Genomic DNA, 22,145 nt, shown 5'->3' on the forward strand with positions numbered 1-22,145 from the left:
AGTGCTGTCCAATGGGAATATGTAAGCCACGTAAAGTAATTTAATTTTTTCTAGTATCTGGGTAAAAAAAAATATACAAATTAATATTAGTAATATATTTCATGTAATCAATTATATTTTAAAAATCAGAATTTCAACATGCAATTATTATAAATTATTGGGTTATTTCACTTTCCTATTTTTGTACTAACTTCAACAGTGGTGTCTGTGTATTTACAGCACGTATCATTTTGGACTGGCCACATTTCAAGTGCCCAACAGCCATGGGTGGGGTATTGAACAAAGAAGATTCAGAAAACTGCCCACGGAGCTCTTCATCCTCTTATTTTGGGGATGGAGAAGATATTTGCTTAATTGAAACATTTTGTGATCTCAAGTTCCAGGATTTCAATAATAATAAAAAAAACTTATTAGAGGAAGTTGAAGACCGCCATAGCCCTCCTTTGCCCCCGCCCTCCATAGTGCACAACACAGAGAAAGGCTCATATAATGGGCTAGGTCATTGTTTGATCTGTCCACTAAGGCAAGGGATATCATTAAGGAGAATAGTTTTCCACTAATGATAAACCATCTTGGCCAATGTCTCAAGTTAGTGTAGGCAAAGGATGCCCAGAAATGAATGTCCGAAACCCAGCCAGACTCTTAAATTAGTCAATCCGTGACTTGACTTTTTCCAAATTCCTTCCTCCCCCAAAAGTTACAGGCTCCCCGGGAAAGGCTGCGAGCTTCAGGCCTCCTCTGGATGAGGACTAAGGGTGGAGGCGTGCCTGCCCCGGGCTGACCCTTCTCTCCACCGAGTCCTCGCCCACCTACTTAGCCCCTGCCCCTAAGAATGCCCCTCCCCCAGCCTCTGTCCCGGGGCCACCTCCACCTTCCCAGCCCTGCTCCCCGCGGCGGTGGACCCTCAGGTCCTCAGACCGTCCATCTCCAGGCACGCGTCCTCTTCAACCACGACAAACGTGACTAGTTCCTCCAAAAATCAGGAAAAAGAGGGGCCAGTCTTCTTCCTCCTGAACTGGGGGAGGGAGCATCTCAAGGTGCGCAGTGGCGTTTTCTCCCCAGTGCCGGGGGCTGGCACTCAATTGACACCGCTTTAGTGCGGGCCGACTCGGTTTGCGGGGTGCGGGTAGCTCCCTCCACAAAGTTTCTCTGGGAATCCAGCGACCCCTGCCACAGGCCTCCAGCCCCTCCCTCGCCCCCAGTACTCTTTGGCTACACCCCCCCCCCCCCCCCCTCCATCCTCCCCCAGACTCCCAGGCGAAGGAAGCATCCTGGGGCACTTCCTTGCAAAGTGGCTTGGGGAAGGCGGCTCCGCTTCGGGGGTTAAAGGGCAATCACAGCCCCCCTCGGGGCTCAGAGAGGCGCCCCCCCCCCTCCCCCGCTCCCCTCGCCTCCGGTCCGGGTCTGCGTTTCGCAGCTCGGTCGCCCGCTCAAAACAAGCACCGGGGCCCGAGTCCGCGTTCACACGGAAAATTATGCCGGCTCCAGCGGCGCGTAAAATTGATGTGAACCGAACGAAGTGGGATCGGCCTGATCCTCCCTCTCTTGTCTCAACAGGGGTTTCGGCGCGTTACACAAGGCCGAGCTTGTCTCTTTAAGGAGACATTGGACCCTAATTAGTCCGCATTCCTGGCAGGACCGTGGAGCATGGGCATGATGGGGTGTTTGGGTGGGAGGGGGCCGGTGGGAGTCCGGGACTCGGAAGGAGACTAACCTCTAGTCTCACCGCCCACTCCACCCTCTTTATTTTGCCACCACCATCGCCACCAACACCCATGCTGAAGATGCAGCCAGGGCAGCCGGCAGCAACAGCAGCGGCAGCCACCGCCGCTTCTCCCAGGCCCACGTTACTTTGATTGACAGCTGAACAAATGTTTGCCGGGTTCGAACGCTCGCGCTCAGGAACGTCAGCCGAGGCGCAGCTCCGCCTAGGGCCGGCCAACTCCGCCCCGCCTACGCCAGCCCCAGTTCGTTCTGTTCATTGGTCCCAGCTACGGACGACGCCCGGCCCCCACGTGGGTTCCAGCTCGGCCGGCTCCACCCCCCTGGCTCGCCATTTGTCAGCAGTGAAATGATGGGCAGTAACACAGAACGGCGATTAATGTTCAGCCATCTCTGATTGGTTGCTGGAGACGCCCACTGAGCCGAGGGTGGGCGGGGCGCTGGGAGAGCGCCCCAGAGCGGTCGCGTGGCGGGCCGGTGATTGTAGTCAATCTGGCCGAATCCTTAGCTGTAGTCGCCAGGGGCGCACTACATCTCCCGGGATGCCCCGCGGTCCCTCCGCGGACGGTTGTGAATATGTATCAGAATGTTAATGATTAGCTGATGCTAAATTTGGTCATAGAAGTCACCTACACAGAGCGTGTTGTTAGAGCTGTTCTGAGCGGCTGTTTGGGCTGTTGGCTGCTGTCTTCCCCCTCTCTCACACACTTGTATATTATTTTGAGGTGGTGTTCGCAGAGTTTCAAAGGGGAGAGACTTTTTTAAAAAGCCGCAAGCGTTTCACTCTTATTTTTATAATCCCCTTCAATTGGGGGTTAAAAAAAAAAAAAAGAGACAAGAAAACAGGAAGGAAGAAAAATAAGGAAATGAGATGTGGTAAAAGAAGCTAAAAGGTGCCTTTTTAAAAGATCGTTGCTGTGAAGTGAAAAAAAAAAAATCTCCAGAGAAACCAAAAAGCACGGCCGAGACCTCTTCCGAACCAAAGGAGTTTGTGTTTGCTTTTAGGAAAGAAGAGAGCGATCATTCATTCGAAGGAATAACAACCAATTAAAAGACAAATAAAAAAAAAGTTTGGAGTGGGACGCGGAGCGAGCGAGCAGGCGGGCGTCGCTGCCGGCGGGCACTGGGGCACGAAGCCCTCACTTTCCGGGCCGGGTGAGCGGCGCGGCTGCGGCGCCGGGCTCGGCGGAGCGAACGTCGGAGCGTTGCCGCGAGAGACGCGCGCCGGACAATGCCCGCGGCGGGCCAGTGACGCCCGCAGGGAATGTGGAGCGGCCCGGCTGCCCGCCCGCACCCAGCCGCCGCCGCCGCCGCCGCCGCCTCGGCTGTACGTTCCTGCTGCCCGCATCACGCGAGACCCGGCGGGGGTCGGGACCGCCCGAGCCGCCCCTCGGACCCGGCCGGCCGCAGCCGCCGCCGCCGCCGCCTCCTCCTCCTCCTCCGGGCCATTAAACCCAATGAGCCGCGCGCCTCTGCCCAGCGCAGCCCACTAAATCGGTTTGGATGATTCGCGACCTGAGCAAGATGTACCCGCAGACCAGACACCCGGTGAGTGCGGGCGGCGGGGGCGCGGGCTCGCCAAAGGCGGCGTGAGATGCCCCGCGTCGCCCCTAGTGCGCCGAGTTGCGTCTGTGGTCGCAGGGGCGTGGAGGGCGGCTCGAACCCTGCGTCCCGCTCGGGGAGCTGCCCGCCACTCCTCTCCCCCCACCCCCCGCGCGGTGGCACTCTCGAAGAGGGGGTGCCGAGAGGCAATTGAGTTGTAGCCATTTTCTTATTGTTGTCTTTGAAGCCCCTGGAAGCTGTGCGGAGCCGTTTGTCGTCCCAGCGCCCCGACTCGGGGAGGGGGGGGGGGGCGCGAGCGATGAAGGAGGCGCGACTCCGCGCCGGGGCGGGGAGGGCGCCCTCGGCGGCGGCGGCGGCGGCGGCGCGGCTGGTCCGGCGGCGGCTCGGGAGTGCGGGGCACCGGCCCCTACCGCTTCGGGCCCTGGGGACTAGCGAGCGAGCCAGCTAGCCGTCCAGCCGGAGAGGGTGGTGGCCTCGTCCCGCCCTCCCTAAGACCCGGCTGCGGCCCGACGCCATGGCGCGAGTCCCCCCGACGGGCCAGTTTCGATTCCGGGTGGGGAGACCGAGTGGCTGGGTGCGCCGGACCCTGGGCGCACGCAGTCGGCGAGGGAGGGGAGCGGGGTCTCCCACCCGCGGCGTCCGGGGCGGGTAGGATGACGCGGGGGCCCGGGGTCACCCGAAACCGGCTCCTGCGGGGCTGTGCGGCGAAGTGGGGGTGGCGGGAGGAGAGTTTTCATCGCTCTTTGCCTGCCTGAGCGGTTGTCCCCCCCCGTACCCCCCCGCGAGCGCCGCGTGGTGTGTTTTCTCCCATCTCTTGGCCTCGCCTGTGATGTGGGCTAATTAAATATTTTATTGTTGTTCTTTAGGCACCGCATCAGCCTGCTCAACCCTTTAAATTTACAATATCCGAGTCCTGTGATCGGATTAAGGAAGAGTTTCAGTTTTTACAGGCTCAATATCACAGGTAATGATATTTACTTTAGCTGATCCTCCTGTTTGCTTAGCTCTTGTCTCCCCCCCTCCCCCACATATACACACAAACACCCCCCCCCCATCGGTCCCCCCCCCCCCCCTACAAATGCATTACTATAATTTTTCCTTGTGGGCAGAAAGGGCATGTCAAGGCCTCTTTTTCTTAGGCAGGTGGAAAGAAATTAAGCATTTCCTCCCGTCTCCCTCCCGTAAATTAAAAAAAAAAAAAAAAAAAAGGAGGCAGAACAATTGAAACTGGAGAGACTTGGAAAACGCTGAGGCTAAACTTTCGGTATTGATTATTGGGGCCAGGAGAATGGAAGGTTGGGAAGATTCTGGGGCCTTTTGACTTCCTTGGTTCTTTATTACTCCGGGCTTGATTCCTTCTCACTTCTTTCTGCCATTTCACTGAAATACCATGAGCCGCGAGCTCTGGGAAGTCACAAGTGAGCGATTTCATTACTTTTAAGATGAAAAAAGAATTTCTTATTTTTTATTTTTTTGGAAAGGATCAGTAGGCTTCGATGGCTTTTGAAATATTTTTCTTTCACTGGCTTCTAAGTGACATGTAATTCTTATTTTATAAATGCAAGAACCAAAACAAGTCACTGAACCCAATCCACACTTTGCCCCCTGGGTGGTGGTATTCAACTTGTCTCTGTTTTGGAGGGAAAAAAAGAAGACATCATTCATAGGGGATGGCTTGATTCATATTTTCATTAATCTCACCGTGGAACATTAAAGAAAAAATTCCCTTGTGACATTTTGGGGGACTTATTGTGCTCGGATATGTAGACATTGATGTTTATTTTCTTGTTTTTTTTTTATTAAGTGAATTTAGTGAATATTCAAGTCTGGATGAGGTTCCGGAATTAAATTGGAGGTTTTTTGTTTGTTTTTCTTAAAACAAAAACCCCACAGTTGATTCTCATTGAAAGGGCAAGTCCAGGCTGTTTCCAATCATCCCCTTTCTCTCCTGCCTCACCTTTAATAATGAGGGTGGTATTTAAGGTAGTTGACTTTGGTGTTTTGTAGGAGAGAATGTGTCTTTACATTTAAAGGATGTAAGTCAAGATCTGTGTTGTACTTAGATTTCCTTATGTCTTGAACAGCCTGAAGCTAGAATGTGAGAAACTGGCCAGTGAGAAGACCGAGATGCAGCGGCATTATGTCATGGTAAGAAAACTGTGTCATAGATTCATAGTGTCTAATAGTTTTTGATTCTGAAAGCAAGAATACCTTCACATTGCTAGAGGATGCAGGGTAGATCACAGTCTCAGTGTCAGTGAAGTTGAGGTTGGGGGATTGTGACCATTAGCAACCTGTAATTCCAGGACATTACAACTTGCCTCTGATAACCAGCTTTGATTTGAAATTTCAAAAAGTTCACCTGCACGGGGTATAATTTTCTGTGCTTTGTTTCTACAGATTAGGAAAAAACAACAACACCCCCCCTCATTTATGTTTTATTTAGAGTCACAAGCAAAATGTTTTTGTTAGTGGTTTTCTTTGTTGTCTTATTGCTTTTGCTCCAAACAATTTCAACCAGTTTTTCTGGAAACTGTTGAAATTTTAATGTTTGTTTTATTTTTAAGGATGACAGGTAACAAAAGACACCAGATACCTTTTTAAATTGCCCCCACTCTATGTTACTAGTGTGTGTGTTGTGCGTTTCAATTTCCACATTGGTTTGAGGAGTGTTGTCATTTGTATAACCAAATTTCTATAATGCCAGTCATACCACATGTTCAAAAAAATCAGATCTGCTTTTTCAAAAGTATTACCAAGCATATTTTTATGCTTGTTCATAAAGGATCCAGAGTAACTCATTCATTTCCTGTTAAGCCTTTTTCCTTTTAATGTATGAATATTAGCAGTGCACCAGGTCTGAGAAACTGAACTCTGAAGTAGCATTACCTTTTTGAACAGTTCTTTCAAAGCATCTGCATTTGTCTGAGACACATATTTGCGATTAACTTGTCTGCTGTGCCTAGGAAATAGAGACTCTGTGGCACCAACTTTTCATCAGACCTTTTTCATTCTCCTGCTTGTGATATATAAAGACAACCAGAGCTGTTTAGAATGCTCTGTTTGAACTTGATTTTCTCAGTTTTGTGAGTTATTCTCTTAGAGTCCCTGTTTTAGGGTGGCATCTAGTTTATTAGGCTGAAGATAGTGGTAGAATGTTTCTCTTTTAACAGCATAGGCATGGATATTTGGTCTAGGTGAGGCTTTTATGTTTGTTTTAAACATACTTGGGGGCATTTTGAACAAACAAGGGAGATTGTTTGATGAAAGACATAAAGTTAATTGCTTTTCCTTCTTTGACAGTATTATGAGATGTCCTATGGGTTGAATATAGAAATGCACAAGCAGGTGAGTTATTTATTTCTTTATAACCATTTTAAATGACATTTTGGGAAGAAACTTGTATGTTTTGTAGTGTTATGCACATTTTTGTAACTACAGTATTTTAAAAGACGACTGGTGAGAATGCTATTTTTTCAGGTGTGGTTTTCCCATTTTTGTATGTATTATTTTAATTTTATTCATTTAAAAAAGTGATTTAAAATGTCTGCTGCATATTCAACTTTGTACCCTTTTGAAAGTAGGATGCTAAATTTTAAAATATATTTTATTTTTCATTTGAAAGAGTTAATTTTATGTATTTCGGGCATTGCAAACTTGTTAAGAGTTTTTCTTGGAAAATATTAAAAAGGAAAACTAAATTGTGTGGAGCCTCATTGGCTTGGTGTGAAAGAATAGATAGAGGGTGAGCTGGGAGGATCAAAATGAAATCTGTGGCGCTACGAAAGAAATTGATGTAAAATCTTTGTACAGGTCCCCCTGAGGCTATCTAGTTAGATTTTACCTTTTGTTACTTCCAAAATTTGTACCGCATAAACACGGCTGATAGGAGGATGTAAGGTTCAACACTGGGTCTTGAAACCTATTAATTAGTACGGCCAAAAAAGGATAAGAAAAAAGATAATCATTAGTCAGAAAGCATTGAAAAGTGTGATTCAAACAGCCTGTGTGTGTGTGTGTGTGTGTGTGTGTGTGTGTGTGTGTGTGTGTAAAATGGCTTATATTTCCCGGGTAGAAAAACAGCATATACATAAAAACATTGTTTGGCAATAATAATTCCTCTAGGAGACATTTGTTTTTTGAAAGTGCTTCAGGTCTGTTTCAACCATTTCGGAGTTAGGTGTGTATGTGTTTACCTGCTGGGATAAGATGAGGGAAACTTAATGCTTTTCATCTCTTATTATATTCAGGGTGGATGTCACTACCTTCTAGGTTTAAAAAATATGAAGTGATCACACATTATTAGGCTTTTATTACTTATGGATTCCTTTTTGGATATAGTTAATTACCATGTACTACTCAATATACTCAGCAGAGTTTTAAAAGATAACTGTTAGATAATAAGTGATCAGATAGGCAGTATTTGAAAAAGTTGGGGGGAATAATGAGTTCTTACACTGAGGAGTTTTTATTTCAGATACCTTTTTTACTTTATATGCTATTTGGTTATGTCAATATTAACATTATAATATAGTTTGCTCCATGTTAAAATTAGATTCTTATTTTGGCATCTTTGCCATTTCTGTTTAGATTAGTAATGTAAATATCTCCTGCTTAAACAAAACCCATGAAGCTTATGGTTGGACTCCCCGTAGCTCTACCTTACAGGAATAAATTACATGAGACATACTATTTGTTAATTATCCTCATTACATGTCATTTTAGGTCGGAATCTTGTATACAACTTGTCTTTTTTTTTGTGTCCTCACCCCACCATCCAAGATTAATTGGTGTCTTTTTAAAGATTGTACCAGATGATTAATGTCCCTTTATTTGTCCTCCTGTATCTTATTTACCATAGCCAGTTAGCTTCCAGGTCTTTCTGTACCATTTACAGGATGCACAGAGTTGATAGTATTTGGCTGTATGTATTTTTTTTGGTGGGGGAGGGCCTGTATGGGAGATCCCTTAATTTTGCACATTTTATGCTTTTGTAATTCTGTCATTTTCTTCCCCAACTGGCCTCAAATGCTATCTATTTAAAATTGAGAATGGAGTACATTTTCCCTTTTTTTCTCTTGCTTTTAAATTCAATCATATCAAGAATCCTGAGGGCAGTTTATCACATTATGAAATACAGACAGCCCTGCAAACCACCTACTTATTATATTTTCTTTCTTTTCCCCCTTAAGCACAGAGGCATATCTGTCTTTATTTGTTTTCCTAGGCAGACAGCCTTAGTTCCTCTTGGCCTCTCTTCCAGATGCACTCCTTGGATACCCTCGTAATGGAAAGCAGCAATAATGCAGGGAAGTTGCCCTGCGGCATAATTGGGCCTCGTTCTCAAGATCGGGTTAGGCTTATTCACTTATTAGATTTGAGTCTCTGAAGGGTTCAAGAGTAGGATTCCCCGGAGTCCTTGGAAGCACCCTAGTAATCGGTGGCCCTGATATTTGAAACCTCTGTGTATTTTTTTGGTTAATGCTCCTGTTCTTCTTGGCTGCTGCCCGCCACAGAGTATTTATTTTTAGAGAAATTTTTCATTGGAACAGAAAATGATGGCTGTGATGGAGTCATGACTCTGTGACTTAGCAAATTGATCAAAGGATAAAAGCACAAAGCAGTGACAAACAGGGTTGGGGGTCTGGTATTATGGCCCCTCCCCTTTCTGTATGATGCTCATTGTCAGTCACCCTGTGTTGATTCTGATAGAGGACTATAAAGTGAAACCTATGGGGAATTTGTCATTCTGAAATGAAAGCTAATGTAATTAGTACCAATTAAAGTACATTTAGTAAATTGGATTTAATCTTAATTAAGCCTGCATAATGTTGCCAATTTTTAACAATTATGTTTGAGAACATAATTAATTTAAATTTTGGTAACTGAGTAAATAGCATTAGTCTGGTAGAATTAGTTGAATTTTTTTTAAAGGGAAACTTGGTGACATGACATGGAATTAGAGCATAAAATATGAATCTAATTTCTGGCAATCTTTAGTAGGATTGATAGAGCTGAGCAGATGAAGCTGGGGAAAAACCCCAGAAAAGTTAGGGAGGAGTGTTCTAGGCTGTAACGTGAATTCATGCTTCGCCACTGTCTTATGTTCTAGCATGAAAGTGAAGGTGACAAATGGGACATGGTTAGAAATGACACGTTTTATTGTGATGTCTTCATAATGGGATTTTTAATAATGAAAGAACATTGGTGTTTATTCCCTAAGGATTTTCCTAAGTGTAGAGTTGTGTTTTGTTTGTGGATAGGGCATTTTACCCATCGTTTAGTTGTTACTTTTTTTGCTGATTGTTCCTTGTTATAAATACAGTGTGGCTTCTAAATGGGTCAGTGACCGTGGGCAGAACAGGGTGATGCATGCAGTTGATAACATTGCTAAATGCTACTTGTTCCCAACCTTCACCTGTAATTAAAGAAGACTGCCCTGATTTAATCTGACAACAGTAGTTACGACTTTAAAAAGTGAATATTGGATGCAGATTAGGCAAAATAGGTAGTATGTGAATTCATCCTCTAGGAACTGTAAATGGAGATGAACTTACCACATTTTGAGAACATCTCGTGACTTCCTCATAGTTAATATTCTGTAGTCTGAAGCTCTCTTTGCTTCATAAAAATTTAGCTTAGTATTTGAATGTTAGAAATTAGAACATTTTAGAAATCTGTAACACTTAGAACCTGAAAAAGTACTACATATTTATATATGCATGTGTGTGTATAAATGTATGTGTGTATGCATGTATACATGTAGATACATAAAGTTACTATTTTTTAAAAATCTGAGCAAGAAAACTCCTGTTTCACTCCAAGCCATGTAACTTTTATTATGAGATTTGGGCCGCAACCATTTGAGTGCTGCTAAAATATTAATTGAATAGAAATGAAAGGGCCTTGCCAGCTGATAGGATATCATAATTGTAGCCTCTCTGGTCGATGGTAAATGATGATAAATGACATTAGGAACCTTTTAGCAAACTGTAATAACTACAAGGAGGGGAGCAGTATGGATTTGCATTATATCTGATACCCTCTAGTACCAAGTGGATTGCCAATACTGCTTGTTTAGCATTTTCTAAGGGCAATAGGATATTGATTTCTGACTTACAAGGAACAGCTCTATTTTCACCATTGAAAAGTATTGCAGGTTGTTAAGAAGAAATTGACTTGAAGAGGCCGACTGCTGCCCATCATGGAGCAAATAAAGCAAAACTGCCGAAGCATGGTGGAGCAGTGAGACGGGCCCTCAGCAATTTGTTGCTATTAATTTACCATGCTCGACAGCAAATCAATCGGCATCTACTTCATCTGCTGGAGAAAATGCTGTCGAGGGCAGATAAAAGGCTCGGCATGGTAAAGAGAATAGACTGGATTGGCCAAAAAGAGGCTGCTGTTAATGTGTAAATAAGTGAAATCAAGGCCACAGTTGCAGAGGAAGCTGTTGTTAATTAGGTTGGTGCTTTTTCGTGAACTATTTTAGAAAGCAGCTGAGGGTTTGGAGAGTAGAAAGAGATTTATTGAGGTTGAAGTAATATATGACTGGCATGACATTGCAGCTTTGAGTGTACTTGATTCTAGGGTGCAGTAAATTTATTCCAGTGCTTGCAATGGAAGTCAGTTTGTTTAAAGTTCTGTTTAAACCAGATTTCCCGTAAGAAAACTTTTCTTTTGAGCATTACTGATTTCTTGCACATCTCCTGTCTTAGATTGTATATGGTTAGATTTGCAGGAATAGGTGTTTGAGAATGTAGGCAAAAATGTGTCTTGTATTCTTACACAATGACTATGATTTTTAGAAAAGGATGTGATTAAACTTGTATAATGAAAGTGAACTATTAGAGCTCAGGTGTTCTATCTGAAAGTACTTAATAAAACAATAAAAATTTAGCTGAGGGAACTTTTTTTGGTTTTTTTTTTGGCTGTATAAACACTGGTAAATAATCTAGAGGGGGTGAACAGTGAGTGGATAGACTCTACTAGTCTGGAAAATCCCAAAGAGAGATTATAAGTGAAATTTTGATGACTGCAGAAAAACTCCAGGTACTATTAGGTGATCATGCCCATCTATGATGTGGGATTATTTGCATTTTTATTTTTTTTTCATTAAGGTTTAAAGCCATTTTTTCCTATTTAAGATTACTCATACTTTAATAATAAAAGCCTAAAATGCAAATAGACCAAACAGCGGAACAACTGGTCACTATGACGTGCACTGACCACCAGGGGACAGATGCTCAAAGCAGGAGCTGCCCCAAGCCTGCAGGCCCCAGGCCAGCCAAGGCGGATGCCAGCAGGGCCCCCCCCCCCGCCCCCCCATCGCTCCGCCTGTCGCCCACAGATCGGCCCTGATCGCTGGTCAGGCCTAGGGATCCTACCCGTGCATGAATTTCATGCACCGGGCCTCTAGTACTTCAGTAATATTCCACAATTATTAGTATCCAAATGTGTGTTATTGGTGTTTTTTTTTTTTTTTTTTTTTTTCTTCCTGGGTCTCTGATTTGGGCATTTTTGAGGGTAGGAAGACAACTTCTGCCCTGTTTGGTAAATGTAGATATATGTAGATTTTGTTATATTTCTTACAAAACAGAGAGAGGAGCTAGCATTAGGACAGTTGATACCAAGTGACAGTGCCTTGGGCAGGACCCAGTGATCTGTCATTTTATTTGTCACAGAATCTTCAAAAGAAGCATATCTGGTCGAGGAAATTTTACCTGTTAGGGTATGTAAATAATTAGGAGTGTTTTCTGGATGTCATAGGTTTCCCCCACTTTTTTCTTGCACGTTGTGTTCTTAATTTTCTCATTTTTGAGTTCTCATAGGATATCTGAACATGTTTCACCTACAGCAGTAATTGTGGAGTAGAATTGGAATTTCCTTTTAATGGAAGTGAATGTTTGTGATACTGGTATATCTAGCACATGCTTACCACTGATGGGGCACGTTGCCAAGATACTTTAATTCTCAGAATGATTCTAAGAAAGGGATTATGTCCAGTAAAGGATGATTATACTGGATCAGATCTGTATAAGGGTGATACAGTTATTAGGTAGTGGATTCAGGATTTAGGATGAATTTACCCAGGAGGATGTCTCCTAAGAGATGGGTCTGCGCAGGTTGGAGATTCAGCCTCTGTTCATTTCAGGAATGGAGAGTCTCTGGAAGGCTGGGAGAGTCCTTGGGTTTGTCCTTGAGTCACTGAACTTCGGGCTTATACCCAGAACTCCTGGGTTGATGGGCATTCTCTGCAGCTCTGCCTACACAGAGTTAGAAAGTTGGGCCTGGACTCCATCCAGACTGTTTTTAGTGGCTAAGAAGGCAGGCGATGCTTTGACATGGAGTTTCCCCACAAATGGGGCAAAGAACTGTTTGCTTATCAAGATCTCCTTTGCTTCCTCCCTGGGCAACCTATTTCTCATTTGTTTATAAACTTGCTCTTCCATTTAACTTTTATCTTTTCCTTGTGGCTTCTAAAACTATGCCTGAAGACAAGAGGCTGTTTGTTAATCACCATCTTGTGGGTTTTTGAAGGGGGAAGCTGGGAGGGGAAAATGTGATGTTTTGTGGCCTCTTTGTAGTTCACAAAGAGGTTTTTAGTTGCAGAAAATCACACGCAACTCCAACTTAAATGAAGGCAAATGTTTTGCTGTTATTGTTAAAAGATTTGCTTTGCAGCATTCAAACAAAGGGATATTTCCTTGTCACTGCCCCATATTCTCCGCTGGATATCGTTTATTTATTTTTTTGTTTTGTTGGGCAAAGTTCTTTGTATCCTAAGTAATACTCCTTTAAGCTAGGTTGGACTAATGGGTTGAGAATAAGAAGAGTCTTACTGGTAGGTACTGTTGCAGCCTCCTTGGAGAAGTCAAGATAGTGCAGGCACCGGCATTATCTCACATTCTTCATTTAATCTTTCCTAGAATTTTCCTTTATTTATTTATTTTTTAAATATATTTTATTGATTTTTTACAGAGAGGAAGGGAGAGGGATAGAAAGCTAGGAACATCGATGAGAGAGAAACATCGACCAGCTGCCTCCTGCACATCCCCCACTGGGGATGTGCCCGCAACCAAGGTACATGCCCTTGACCGGAATCAAACCTGGGACCTTTCAGTCCGCAGACCGACGCTCTATCCACTGAGCCAAACCGGTTTCGGCATAGAATTTTCCTTTTTTAAAAAAATCTTTTTGTACAATCGAATAGGTTAAAGTCATTTGGGAATTAAATGTTTAAAATGTGCACTTAGGAGTTATTTGTTTTTAATGAGAACATTTTTATTGCCTTTGATTTGACTGGTTAGTCTGGTTTATCAATTCAGCAATAGTGTATTTGATGGTTATTGAGCCAGTGAAAGGAATGTGATATTTAGAAGGTCCTTTCCCTTGACCCCTCCCCCCACTTCCTCTTAGAGAACTTGAGCACTGCAGCAATAGTAGCATACCCAGAGCCCTGTGGCAAGGGTATCATCAGTTTGGCGAGAGTGGCTGTTAGGTGCTCGCAACTGAGTATTTCCACTGGTGATGACAGTCTGCAAGGCTTAGGACCTGACTTGTGTGGAATAAGTGCACTGCAAACAGTTCATGAAATTATTGCTCTACTTTAAGGGGGAAGGGCCTCAAAACTTATAGTCAAACAAAAATTGGAGTTGTTTTGACTTTGCCTTAGTAACAGCTGCTCGTGGTAGTTGTTTTATGTCTGTAAAGAGGGATTTAGCTGGCATTCATCAACGCAAATCTGTATACCCTCTCTGTTTTCATTGGACTTGACCCAGCGCTTATGCCAAGCTCTTGCTGTTTCTTTACCACCAAGCCAAAACTTTCCTCAGAGAGTTGCAGTGTGTAATCTGTATTCGATCCAGGGGGACGAAGGTCAAGGTGTGAATTTTCTTAGCTGGCTTGTCAAAGAAGCAGAAGAGAAATCCTTCCTGACGCCCCCTTGGTATTCTGTTTTCTGGTGAGTAGATCAGTTTGTCTTCACTTTTGAGGATTTTGCCCACAAGTACTTTACAGTTTGTATTGTGAAGGGAGCTTCTGTGTTTCATGGAAAGAAAGGATGGCTGCTGTGCTGGCGCAGGCCTTGGGCTCCATTCACAGCCTGGCTGGTCCCGATGTGCCTCAGGTCCTGCTGTGACCTGGTATTTGCAGCAACTTAGGCAGTGAGAGGTTCAGGGAAGGGAAGTGGATATTGACTTTCTGGGTTTTTGGGTTTTTTTTTTTAGCAAGCTTATTTCAGTTACTATTCTAATTAGGATTCTGTTCTTATTTTCTGATATGTGTCCTGCTATGTATGGATTATTTTGGTTAAAGAATTTGAAAATGCAAGGACATATAACTGGAAAGAATAATCGGAGAAATTATAAACTCTAGTACTCTTTCTTTACAGAGAGCTTAAGGCATTTTATATGTTCTTCTTAACCTTCCTGGTGTTCCTATAAAGCAAGTAGCAAACTTGGATCCATGTACTTATTTAAATAGCCTCTGTTGGTGGAGTACCCGACAGTTTGCCAAGCAGTGTCATTCCAATGGCCTTCTTAAACAGATGACACTGAGGCTTAAGGGCTTAGACTAGCCCAGTGTCAAGAGTATTGGAGGATCAGCATGCTAGCGGGGACACCAGGATTTATGTAGGTCTGCGAACGGCCCGAGGTTGCGTAGCCAGAGTCTCTGGCAGAAAAGAAAATGGGTTTCTTGACTTCCCTTCCAGGGCTCTTTTCACTGATCATCCTGTTTTCAGACAGCAAATAGTGTGCTTGTTTCTATGATGTTCTTGACTCTCTTGATGTTCTATGCAATATGAGGAGCAAGGGGTGCTATTGGCAGTCTAGAAGGTGTTACAGTATCATCTCTAGCTAGAGATCTGATCTGTGTGTTTGTGCGTGAGTACAAAGCCTCTGTCTTCTTCCTTTTAGGCTTGGCCTTGCCCAAAGGGAGGCTAGGATCCACAACTTAAAATATGAAGTCTAGATCCCCTTTTAGCAAAGTGCTTAATAAAACTGGCTGTTCCTGCATTCCTAAAGTGTATTGTGCAGGCACAATGTACTAGATATAAACTTGTTTCTTGCCGGTCTCCCCTGTCCCACTAAAAGGTAAGCTCCATGGGAACAGGGGTGTGGATTGTTCTCTGTTGTGCCCCTGGTGCTGAGAACTGTGCCTCTCACACAGTAGGTTCTCAGGAAATATTTGGTGAATAAGGGAATACTTGCATTCAGATTGAGCTAGCCAAGAATATATGTGGTTTAATAATTTTAAGGATATATATCAGTTGCTGGATAACAAATGCAGAGCTTCCAAACTTAGATAAGCCTGTGGTACCTACTTGTTAAATTTGTGGAAAAGTGCAAGGCAGAAAAGAAAGTAAAAGCAACTGAATTTGTTGTACCTTTCAGGAGAGAGTTAGGCTAGTTGCAGTAGGTTTATTTTAGCATGTGGAATCTGCCTTTTTGAAAATGCAAACATGAATCCTTCCTAACTGAATTTAAAATTCAGTTTGAACATCACTCTATCACTAGTCACTGTGTATGAAGAATTCTTGTACTATTAATAGGTCATTGTGCATGTGGTTTGAGTGAGTGTGGGGAGATATTGATCTTAACTACACTGTGGTGTGTTCAGCTAACTTCCCTGCAAATCGGTAAAAGTGTAAGCTTCTAGTTCTTTTCAAGGGACAAGGAACTTTGAAGACATGTGTTTTTTATTAGTGAAGATGGGATAGTGTTGTTGAATGAGTAATAATCATAGCAAAAAGCTATTTTAGAGAGCTTAGCTTATCGTGCAGGTAATATTTTACTTAGTCTCTCAACAACTTTCTGAGATTATAATTGATTATATTTCTATTTTATATATGAGGAGGCTGAGATGTAGCTAAATTAAATAATTTGAGATCAGCCAGCCAGTAAAATAGGTCCTGGGTTTTGACTCAATTTCAGATCACTGGTATGATAGTTTTTTCTGCTCTATCCCAAATGCTTCGTTTGGAACACTGTGATTACCAGCATACTATACTATCTCCCCTAGAATACTTGATTGGTCAGAGCATTCAGATTCTAGTTCTGACCTTGCTGGTATCCAGCTGTGTGATATTGCCTAGTACCTTAACTTCTCAGGACTGCTCTTTTCAACTTAAAATTAGAGTGTAAGTGAAGACCAAGATCTCTTTTAGCTCCTTCGGTCTAAGGTGACTCTTTGGTTTTAGTTTGTTTATTTTCTGTGACCTAGCGAACAGAAATTGAGACATCTATCACTTCTTTTAGTCTCAGAAAGTTCCTTTTAACAATTATTTTCAAAGTTCCTTTAACAATTATTTTTTAAGTCCAAAATTAACCTAGTAAAGCTATGAATATAAATGGATATCTATCTACATTATATATAGTACTTTATATTTCATTTACACATGGTGGGACAAAAGTAGGTTTTTTTATAGTTGTGAGTATGGGAAATAGTTTATTCTTGTATTATTTATTAACTAGGGGCCCAGTTAATGAATTCGTGCACCTTGAAAGGAACTGTGGGCCAAGAAGGTACTGTAGGCACAGGGGTGGGTCTCGGCCCATCTGCGCACCCGCCTGGCCCCTCCCGCCTCGGCCCCCGGTCTACTGTCGGTGGCCAGCCCCACTCCCAACGCCGCTGCTCCCACGCACTGACAGCACCGGCCCCGCTCGTACCCGCTGATGGCGCAGAGTGATTGGGGCCAGAGCCAGCAGCAGGTGAGAGTGGCAGCTGCTGCCCTGATCACCCCTCAGGAGCAGGGGTAGGTGAAGAAGCCCTCAGGCGATTGGGGCTGGCAGCCACCACTTGCACTCATTGATGGCACCGAGCGATCGGGACACAGTGCTGGGTGCTGGCAGCGGGTGCGAGTGGTGGCTCCAGCACCGGCAGTGGGCATGAGAGGTGGCTGCTGGCCCCGATTGCCTCTCAGGAGCAGGGGGAGGTGGAGAAGCCCTGAGGAGCAATCGGGACCAACAGCTGCCGCTCGCACCTGCTTATGGCGCTGAGCGATCAGGGCCAGTGCCAGGTGTCGGCAGCAGGTGTGAGTGTTGGCTCTGGAGCCGGCAGCAGGTGCAAGTGCTGGGTGGGACCACAGTGCGCAGGAGTAAAGAATTTTCCATAACCACCAAAATCTTGCCCCAATGACAGTGACCGGTACCCCACCTTGGTTTGGCGCCCCCACTCACCTGCTCCACCATCTCGCTGCAGCTGACGCCCACCATGTTCTGCGTTCTGCCGCCTGCTACCAACGCCTGCCGTGTTCCGCGCACGTCCCCTGGTGGTCAGCGCACGTCATAGCGACCGCTAGTTCTGCCATTCGTCTATTTGCATCTTAGCCTTTTATTATATAGGATTATTGTATTATTTTCCATGCAAACAACCTACTTTTGTCCTACCCTGTATATAGATAGATATAGTACTTTACATTTTATCAGGTACTTTTTTATTCATATAATAATGTCATAAAGGATCTTCCTCTTCATGTAGATGAATAAGATGACTCAGGTGTTAAAAGTTCCACAGTCAATTAGTAGATGGTTAGAATTAAGTGTTTTTCTCAGGGCCAGCATTCAGACTAAAGTAACGATGATGCAGAACTAGAGCAGTCATTGTAAAACATGTAATAAAAAACATATCCTATATAATAAAGAGGTAATATGCAAATTGACCATCATGCCCTCACAAGATGGCTGCCTACAAACAGGTGGGCAGGGGGTTTAGTGAGGGACGACCAAATGAGTGAACACAAGCAGGCTGCGTAGGGTGACCAGGCCGGCAGGGGGGTTAGTGAGGGACGACCAAATGACTGAACAAGCAGGCTGCGGGAGGCGATCAGGCCAGCGGGGGGGGCCATGAGGGGTGACCAGGCCAGCAGAGGGGGGCAGTTGGGGGTGACCTGGCCGGCAGTGGAGGGCAGTTAGGGGCAACCAGGCCAGCAGGGGGGGGGGCAGTTAGGGGCGATCAGGGTGGCACACAGAGGCAGTGAGGGGCGATCAGGCCTGCCGGGGGGGGGGGGGTGGCAGTTAGGGGTGACCAGGTAGGCAGGCAGGTGAGCGATTAGGAGCCAGCGGTCAAGGATTGTGAGAGGGATGTCTGAGAGGTCCCGGATTGGAGAGGGTGCAGGCTGGGCTGAGGGGACCCCTCCCACCCCCTTGCATGAATTTTGTGCACCGGGCCTCTAGTTTATATATAATACCAGTGCTTTTAGAACAAAGATAATAGACTGGGCCACCTGAGAAATAAATATGACACCTTGGTCTGATCTGTCCCAGCTGAGGGATCAGGGCAGATCTTGCTGCAAAATAGTCCTTCTGCTCTTTCAGTTAGCTTCATGCCTGCATGTCAAACTCACGGCCCATGGGCCGCATGCCTCGTTTATTTGGCCCATGTTAGCCTTTGAGTTTGACATGCTTGGTTTTATGGTTAGGTCAGAGTTCATAGTGTTTGTCTCTGTGTGGCCCTGATCACATTGTAATAAATAAAATGGAATGTTGGATTTTCTAAATAACGTGTGGGCACTGATCAGTGAACCTTCGTTTTACTCTGGCTGACTAACCCCCTGCCGCGTATTCTGTTGTGCTGTGCTATGAATGTGGGTAAATATTTTAAAGGCTTGATTTTTTTTGGGGAACAGAACTGTTTTAGAGTGTGGCTTATTACCTCTAAGAATGCCTGCCTTGGTTAACCTCAAAAAATATTATAGTTCACCTAAAGTGGCCAATAAAAAGCATAGTGATAATTCCACAGTTACTTGCTTGAACATTTTCTTGGCTAAGTTGGGAAAGACAAAATGCTTGTTTGGGCTTCATTATGGAGAAATTGTGTCCTGAAAAATTCCAGCGAGCTTTTCTTTTATGTAAGTTCCAGGAATGTGGGGATGACAGCTCTACTTCCTTCTAAGCTTTTTCTTACATTCATGAGATTTAGGAGAGTCTAAGTCAAGCATAGTACATCTATGTACAAAAACCTTGCTTTTTAACATGGCAGCTCATTTCCAAATGCTCGATATAGCTGGCCTAAGAAGGAGGGGCCCATAGTTAGGCCTGCTTTAACCAGATTTAAGGAGAGCTAATAGGATTTCCTTATAATATAAGCAAAAACTCAGGATATTTTGCATCAGTTTAGGATGCATACAGAAAAACAATTGGTGAGATTCTTGTTGGATTGTGAGATGGAGTTCATGCCATTTTCCTAGATTAGATTTATAAATTTCACTCTTCCTTTGATATTCAGTTTTACAGTTTGGGAGTATGCTTTTGTCATTTTTGTGTGTTTGAGGCTTACCTCCAAAATTTTCTTTCTAAATTAAAATATTTAGCTTCTCATACTGAAATATCTAGAGCTAGACTTACAAAGATAAAGAAGATTATAACCTAAAGAATTAAATCTGAAAAAGAACTTAATCCTCATGAGGTTCTTATCGTCTTCCTTCACTGAGAGAGATACTTGGTTAAGAGAGAATGTTGGACACCTCAGATGGAAGGTAAAGGCAATGATGGCTTTTAATCATTATTCAACAAATGTTACTTGACTTCATATTATGTGCAGGGTGCTTTGAGGGCTAGGAGGTAGAGCACTTGCCTCCATGGAGATTCCAATCTTTTTTATGGCATTTGGCCTAGTGTGAACAGTACAAGGCATTATGGTGATGACACTGTTTTGACATAGGCAGAAGAGGAAGAAGTCTTTCTGGCTCAGGAGTGATTAAGGATGCTGTTATGGAGGATATAGGGACATCTTAGTGGCACCTCAGATCAGGGAGTCACTTAGGCAGGAGGAAAGGAAAGGAGAGGATTCCAAATGGAAACCACAAAGGAAAGAAACTGCTGTGCATATTCAGGCTGTGGTTAGCATTTCCAGCTTGGTTGGATGATACAGGAGAGAATAGGTAAGAAGGTAGGTTTGGGATGCATTATAATAGGCCTTGAATGCTAGCTCTGGTATGTGGGCTATTGAAGGAAAGCAGAGGGAAAATTAATCAGTTAGTAGGGAAGGATCATGTTTGGTTAATTTGCTTTATTCTCAGCAGCTAGCCTGGGACCTGACAGCAAATCTTCAATAAATATTGGAGAGGGACAGGGTTGAGCAGGTGACATGTGGCTGGAAAGGAGAAACCCAAGTTACCCAACAGCTCATCGGATGGTGTATAAATGCATAAGGAAAAAGGCTTGAGACAGTGACCTCTGCAGACTGGCAGAATCATAATACCATTAATATAAAAGGAAACTTGGCCTTGGTTATGCTAGCAGGTGAGGTGCCTAAGACGTGATAGAAAGATGAGGAGAGAATGAAAGTGGGTTTGTTACTTCTTTCACCTTCATTCATGTCTTCATATCAGCACTTTCCCTTCATCTCCTGGCAAATCAGTACTCTTGCCAAGAATCTCTCAGCTTCTTTTTCAGCAAGACCTGTATTTGTGCCTTTATTCTGTACCTCAGACCATAGTGGACTTTGCCAGGCAGCCCTCTGTGGGTAGTGGTTTTAAAAACTTAGGGTTTTAAGAAAGGTGTTTGACCTTTGTGTCAGTGTATGAGACAGAGTGTTTCTCTTCATTTTGCTTGATTACTGCCTTTACCTTTATAGAGATACTAGAGGCCCAGTGCATAAATTTGTGCACTGGTGGGGTCCAGCTGGCCTGCCCTGTTGGGGGCAATCAGGGGCAGGCTGGCTGGGGCGAGGGGATGCGGCTGGCCCCGCCCCCGATCGGGGTGGGAGCGCCTGCTTGGGGGCGGGGCAAGGGGCCGCAGGCATTCCGGTCATTCTGCCGTTCGGTCAATTTTCATAATAGATATAAAATTACCTTTTTTTTTTTTTTTTTTACTTTTTAAACTTTTTTCTAACATTGGAAATAGACACAAGATGCTCTAAATCAGTGGTTGCCAACGGTGGTCTGTGGACCACTGGTGGTCCATGAGGTCTGAAAGGTTGGTGACCGCTGGTTTAAGGAAACCTTCAGAGCAGTGGTTGCCAACCAGTGGTCCGAGGATCACTGGTGGTCCGTGAAGTCCGAAAGGTTGGCGACCGCTGCTCTAAATTATTCATGAGCTACGGAAACTCTTTGCTCAGTCATTCTTCTGTTTCTTTTTAATTTTTATATTATTGACTAAGAACTGTGAACAGGTCAGCGATTCCTTATCCTTTTTGTGTTGAGAATTTTCATGTAAACATGAGGCCAAGTCTGTAATTCTCTTGAGATATACTATATTTTGAAAACAAAAATTCTTTTCATTGTTCATTATGTATGAGTTAAATACTAAAATGACAATGGATGCTTTAGTCAATGTGAATTATAAGTGTGTGGTTAATTTTCTTCGTTTTTACCTAATGTAAGGCATTTTAAACTATTTTAAACTTTCCCTCCTTTAGATGCTAGTCTTAAGCTGCAGTAGTTGAGTGAGAACGGCAGTGATGGTAAGGAAAGTTAAGTAAGCATGAAATTAAAAAGGCCATAAGAGTACATTTTGGTAAACCAAAATATTGCTTGGTGGATGAAGCCACAGATCCATTCCAAAAAAAAAAAAAAAAAAAAAAAAGCGGAAATGTGGTTTTGCTGTCTGTCATGCAGTCTGTTTCAACTGTGAGAAACATACGTTGCTTTATGGGGTATTTTTTTTCAAGTCTGACCGCAGCTTTTAATTTCCTTCACTCCACCCACACGTCCCACCACATGTCCATGTATCTAGTGTTAATTTATGGGCAATTTAAATGTAATGGCATAATCATCAACCACCAAAAGGGTCAGCAGTTGTGGCAGAAGTTTCTTGTCTTAGGTGTGTTAAGTATCAGTTCCTTGCTTTGGGAAACTTTTATAATCATAACACAGTGTTTGTCCTTGTTTTTTGCACTTTTCAATCTAAGTTAAAGTG

At 43.9% G+C, this 22,145-nt stretch overlaps 1 protein-coding gene across 5 annotated transcripts in view; it reads left to right on the plus strand.

The window, feature by feature from the left end:
• The first annotated feature begins 2,265 nt into the window (after positions 1-2,265).
• The window catches only part of LOC103286511 (TLE family member 4, transcriptional corepressor), a 163,989-nt gene continuing 144,109 nt past the window's right edge, over positions 2,266-22,145 (plus strand). For 2 of the 5 annotated variants that reach the window (XM_028146281.2, XM_008142049.3), the window contains exons 1-4: positions 2,267-3,270; positions 4,152-4,249; positions 5,370-5,433; positions 6,589-6,633. In XM_028146281.2, the coding sequence (XP_028002082.1) occupies positions 3,226-3,270; positions 4,152-4,249; positions 5,370-5,433; positions 6,589-6,633 (252 nt within the window). In that variant the 5' untranslated portion in view covers positions 2,267-3,225. Of the gene's footprint in view, positions 3,271-3,644; positions 3,839-4,151; positions 4,250-5,369; positions 5,434-6,588; positions 6,634-22,145 lie in introns of those variants that run through there. The other 3 variants (XM_028146273.2, XM_028146274.2, XM_008142048.3) reach the window with 2 other exon arrangements.

Source organism: Eptesicus fuscus, chromosome 15, assembly GCF_027574615.1.
Source record: "Eptesicus fuscus isolate TK198812 chromosome 15, DD_ASM_mEF_20220401, whole genome shotgun sequence".
NCBI classification, from domain to species: domain Eukaryota; kingdom Metazoa; phylum Chordata; class Mammalia; order Chiroptera; family Vespertilionidae; genus Eptesicus; species Eptesicus fuscus.